The 5,187-nt window shown below is 31.9% G+C and overlaps 1 protein-coding gene across 2 annotated transcripts; it reads right to left on the bottom strand.

Moving 5' to 3' along the window:
* Positions 1 to 1,072: 1,072 nt before the first annotated feature.
* Positions 1,073 to 5,187, bottom strand: LOC108464568 (reticulon-like protein B21). 2 transcript variants are annotated; one of them, XM_017764925.2, is made up of 9 exons: positions 3,855 to 5,187; positions 3,708 to 3,770; positions 3,526 to 3,628; positions 3,370 to 3,444; positions 3,132 to 3,276; positions 2,968 to 3,037; positions 2,785 to 2,850; positions 1,508 to 1,630; positions 1,073 to 1,400 (listed from the first exon to the last, which is right to left on the bottom strand). In XM_017764925.2, the coding sequence occupies exons 1-9, from the start codon at positions 4,843 to 4,845 to the stop codon at positions 1,294 to 1,296; spliced, it is 1,743 nt and encodes a 580-aa protein (XP_017620414.1). In that variant the 5' UTR covers positions 4,846 to 5,187; the 3' UTR covers positions 1,073 to 1,293. The 2 variants fall into 2 exon arrangements, with proteins under 2 accessions (XP_017620414.1, XP_017620415.1); XM_017764926.2 differs by having other exon boundaries at positions 3,526 to 3,619.

Below are 5,187 nucleotides of genomic sequence, written 5' to 3'. Positions count from 1 at the left end.
ATCAAGAACAAAACTAGATGCGGAAACGTACCTGAATCTATGGATTCCTTGAAACTTTCTAGATCTTGGAGATTTGATCTTCCAAATTAGCACACAAGAAATTCAGAGAATATATGCTCTCTCTTTCCTAATGATGAGATATTAGAAAAAATATCTTGTGTATAATTCAAGACCATAACCCTAATATTTATAACCTTAAAATATTAGTTATAATCAAATTCTAATTAGCCCATCATTAATTAGAATTTGATTAGAAGAGTATTTACACATATTTGACCCAAATTAAATCACTTTTAATTTGGGCTAACCTATCATAATAGTAAATAATAACATGTAATTATCCTTATTATATATGTGATGTCCAAATTTTCTAACATTCAATACTTCCTTTAACCGAGTTTATATAACATATCAATGAGACTTTGGTTGAAATGATAAAATTAACGATTCATGCTGCTCGATGTTTTAGGTTCAAATTGTATAATTTGTATATTTTTGCTAAGTTTTAATTGCTCTTTTATAAATTTGTACCAAAAAATTTTTTAGGTCAAAATTTGTTGTTAGTCCATGTGCTTTGACAAAATTTGAGATTTAGTCCATGAAATTTAGAAGATAAAAAATTAATCTTCTTACATTTTCAATTTAAAAAATCTAGTCCAATCATTATTGTCGTTGATAGTTTCTATCAAAATTTATCAATTTAATATGCATACTTTTTTTTCAATCATATGCCACATCATATGAGATAATCTAATCAAAATTCTAAATTGACAAATTTTGATTAAATACTTAAGATTTTAATAATTGGACTTTGATTTTCAAATAAAAAAAGCAACTTTTTTAAATATAAGGACTAAATTTCAAATTTTGTTAATCTTGCAAGGGATTTTTTTTGATACAATATCCAGAACTACTCAAAGCTCCTCCCCAACTTATAAATAGGAAAATAATATATTTCAACGCACTCGAGCTTACGTCATCCTACATTGACAATATTACCCATGCCAATCGAGCTAAAACTCAATCGATCTTATAAGGGGATGTTGTTAGCCACATAAACCAAACATGCATATTTACAGCCAAAAAATTAAATAAAATATATTACCATAGAAAAATATTTATGTTTTTCTACAAATATTACAGAGCACCAACACGTGATGCATGGAAGAAGCTTATAAGGTTTATGGGGCTAGGCAGGCAGGCAGGCAGACAGGCAGGCAGGCAGAGTCAGAATCCTTTCTTAACTTTTAAGTGGTTCTACTTTAGATGTGTTAAGCCGATGATGTCTTTGTCTTAAATTTCAACGGATGATCCACTTCCACATAGACCTTCTTCCCTCTCCATCCATTCATCCGTCATTTTTTGCTGATAGTATCGAAGTGCCACAAATAGCATGAATGCTACACAGTTTCACACCAAGAACAAATAACTTGTTAAAAAAAAAAAAAACGAACCCATCGATTTACAACAAATAGCAATGAAAAGTAGAGCTACTTTTTGTTCTTACCGGCCCAAATGCGAGCAACAGTAGAACATAGGTTCCAAACCAGGGTGAAGAGGACCATTGCCACGGCCTTTTTATGCGTGCATGATTCCCATGCATCTCGAAACCGTCCAATCCAAAATTTTCCTTCATGTTCCACGTAGATTTTTAAAAATTAGACAATGTTGTAACAATTAAAAAATACATAAATAATTAATAATAGAAATATAAACATTAAATTGTCGAGATTGAGTATTAACTCAATTAGCATCGATATTATTACTAGTGTAAAAAGTGTAGGTTCAAATACATAAAAGTGCATTATCCTCTTATTTAAGAGTTATTCAATCCTTTTTACAATCTTAATTTTAGAATTTTTATTGATATAATTACAAATTTAACCCTCCAAATTTATATATAATCTATTATATATATTTATTGGATAATTTAAAAAAATCAAAAGTAGATTAATAGAATACTTAAGCATAGAGGGTTAAATTGTTGTTTATTTGAAGAGATCAATTTGATCAATATCAAAATTGAGAGGGACTGAAAAAGATATAGCTTTTAATTGTAAAATTGATTGTGACTAAGGGAATCTCCAAATTTAATACTACAAGCATGATATGATAGTTTTACCTAAAGCTTTCATGGTGAACCGAAAAAGTTGAGGGTTATAAATGTATTAGAAGAAAAGGGTTCTTTTTTCAAACTTTAATGAAAAAGGTAATGAGCCCATAATAATGATGGCCACTAGCTTCAAACCAAAGTGATAAAGCTATATAGCACAATAAATTATGATTTTATTTCAATTTCAACAAATAATTTTAGCAATTTGATGAGAAAATTTATTATCAACTTCTCAAGTAATTTTTTTATATAATTTCTACGTATTTAAATGTGCTCGAAATAACGTTACTAATTAAATTAAAATTTATTTTTGTAAACAATGTTATTTGATTCGGATTGAATCGATTAATTAGATTAGTTGAATTGTGAATCGACTAAGATTTCGGTTAGAAAAAAACTTTGAACTGATTGACTCTGGAACCGATATGGATCAATTTTAAATTCTTATAAAATTATTCACCCTGTAAAAGAAACTTCCTACTCTTTTGAAAACTATCGCCCTTAAAATGTTTTTATTCTTTTAGCTTAAAATATATCAATAGAGATGAACCCCAATGGTAACATCGCCTAAGGTATTTTCTGAGTTCGAGTTGCGCTAATTGCGTTGCTGTTAAAATTCTGTCCTCCTTTTGTAATTAATATATATATCAATAGAGATAAGAGGGATTTACCGTATGCAGTTAGTTGGTGAGAATAAGAAGTGCAGAGTTTTGGAACAATGAAAACGCCAAAGAAACCTGAGTTTTAAGCACACAACCAAGACTCACAGTTAATATTGTAAAATGACAGCAAGATTTTCACCCTCAGTAAAAAAAATTTTATCAGAGTTTGAGGGTGTTTAAAAAAAACCTCACCCAGTTTAGCCATTTTCCAGATGGTAATAGAGCTGCCACACCTGGCCAAAACAAACAGCAGCACTGCCATCTGCAAATTGTTCCAATTGATGGTCAACTTCTGTTATGTTTCCATCTTGTTCCTCAATATAAAGAATGGTAGCAAAAAAAGAAGGAAAATTTACCTTCATTGTTGTTGAAGGATCACCAGAAAAAAGTGCCCTCAGCTTTAATAAGAACTCATTCAAGTAAGGAAGAACCAATTTAAGTAACCAAATTGCTTCTTCTTCTCCAACCACACAGTTTGATTCATCTATTTCCACAACTCCCCTGTCATTGTTGTATAAAATGAATTCAGGGTGAAAAAAATTAGTTCAAAATTGAGTGTTTTTGATGACTGCAGAGGCTTTTTTTTTTTTTTACCTGCAGATGATTGATCTGTAAAGGAAAATGGCTGAAAGGTAAACAAGTCCCATATAGGAAATTACAGAAATAAAGCTGCAAAACAGCATTGATCAAACAAGGTTTTTAGTAACGATTAACGAACAGATTGAAACATGTGTTTTCATTGACAATTACCTGATGTTGAGATCTTGTGTGTAAGAGGATGAGATTATGATGAATGTTCCTATTCCGAAGATCAATGCCGATTTTGGTATGTCTCTCCACATTACTAAATCAACTGAAAGATTTTAACAAAAGTAAAAACAAGAATTCAACAAGTTGATATTATGAAAAATTCTTTGATTTTCTTGACTTACCTATATTCTGCAATTTGTTCTGTGTTTGTGGGAATTTGTGGTAATGGTGATCATCATTTGAGGCTGAAACAGAAACAAAACCAGAACACAACAATCTTTAATCTCAAGTTGTCATGTAAGAGCATTAAATAGAAACATGTTACTTACAAGGTTTAGATTTTGTGGGAATTGAAGTAGCAAGCTTTACAACTGGTGGAGGCTGTTTGTTCATAGTTGAAGAAAAAGTTGCAGTTTTGTTATGGAATTGACTAAATTTCTTCACTTGATTAACAACATTGCTACCTTTATCCTCATGTACCTTCTTCATTTCATTGATAGCTTTGTTAGGCTTTTCTTCTGGTGATTTCTTCACTTGAGTATCAATTTTGGGAAGCTTCTTGTCCTCTTGTACATTCATTTCCTTAATATCAAAGCTCTTCTTTTCATTTTCAACTTCAATTCCATTCTCTTCCTCTATCTGTTCTTCATCATCTTCAGCACCATCACCATCACTATGAGCATCATCATCATCAAGTAATGGTTCAGGTGATGATTTGACTGTATCTCCATTATCAGCAGAGCTTGAAATGGTTTTGACTTGGCAAACACCATGCTCTTCATTGTTCTCTTCAGTCTCAGATTCAACCTTGTCTGTTTCAACTGGATTCTTCTCATTTTCTTCAATGGAATCCAAACCCAAATCTTCATTTCCATTTGAATCTGTTTTTGCAGTCCTTTTATGAACTTGAGATCTTTGCTTCCTCGTAAGAATTGGGTTTCTCTCATTTCCATCAGATCTTCCTTTCTTGACCTGAACTGGACTCTTCTTCTTAATCCCATTATCAACAACAGCCAAGCTCAAATCTTTACAATGTTCCATGGATCTTCCTTTAGCTACTACCTTAATTGGGTTCTTCTTGAACCCATCAAAGCTTTCATTTTTCCAAGTCTTTCTCTTGCTACCACCGACACTTTGTCCTTTCTTCAATCTTTTATCACCATCATCACCATTGATGTTTTCTTCTTCTTCATCTTCATCTTCTCCATTGAAAACCTTGATTCCACCTCTGAATTCATCGCTCTTCATTCTAGTTTCCCACACCGACCCAGCTGCAACAACACTGCTTTTAACACCTAGTCTTCTGTAACTCAAATCCATCCTTTTTCTTTCCAATTTATTACCTTTTCGGCTTTATGGATAATTGAGTACTACTAGGACATTGATGTTAACTGTTGATAAGGCTTGAATTTGAAGGATTGGAGGATGGTGGGACGGACCATTTTCTTCACAATTACAAAGCTATTGAGAAACAAAAACAGGATGACATGGTGGGGTTACTGGGGTTATATGATTTGGGGCTACTTTTAAGGATTTTTTTGGATATTAAAAAGGGGGTTATTTTTACATGCAAATTGAGAGATTGTCCTTGCTGAATTGTTCTGGAAATGAATGATGGTTTCTTCTGCGAATTTGCTTTGGATCTGAACCAAGTAAAAAACA

This window comes from Gossypium arboreum, chromosome 13 (assembly GCF_025698485.1).
Source record: "Gossypium arboreum isolate Shixiya-1 chromosome 13, ASM2569848v2, whole genome shotgun sequence".
In the NCBI taxonomy this organism is placed as follows: domain Eukaryota; kingdom Viridiplantae; phylum Streptophyta; class Magnoliopsida; order Malvales; family Malvaceae; genus Gossypium; species Gossypium arboreum.
This window is presented reverse-complemented; position numbering and strand designations above follow the sequence as displayed.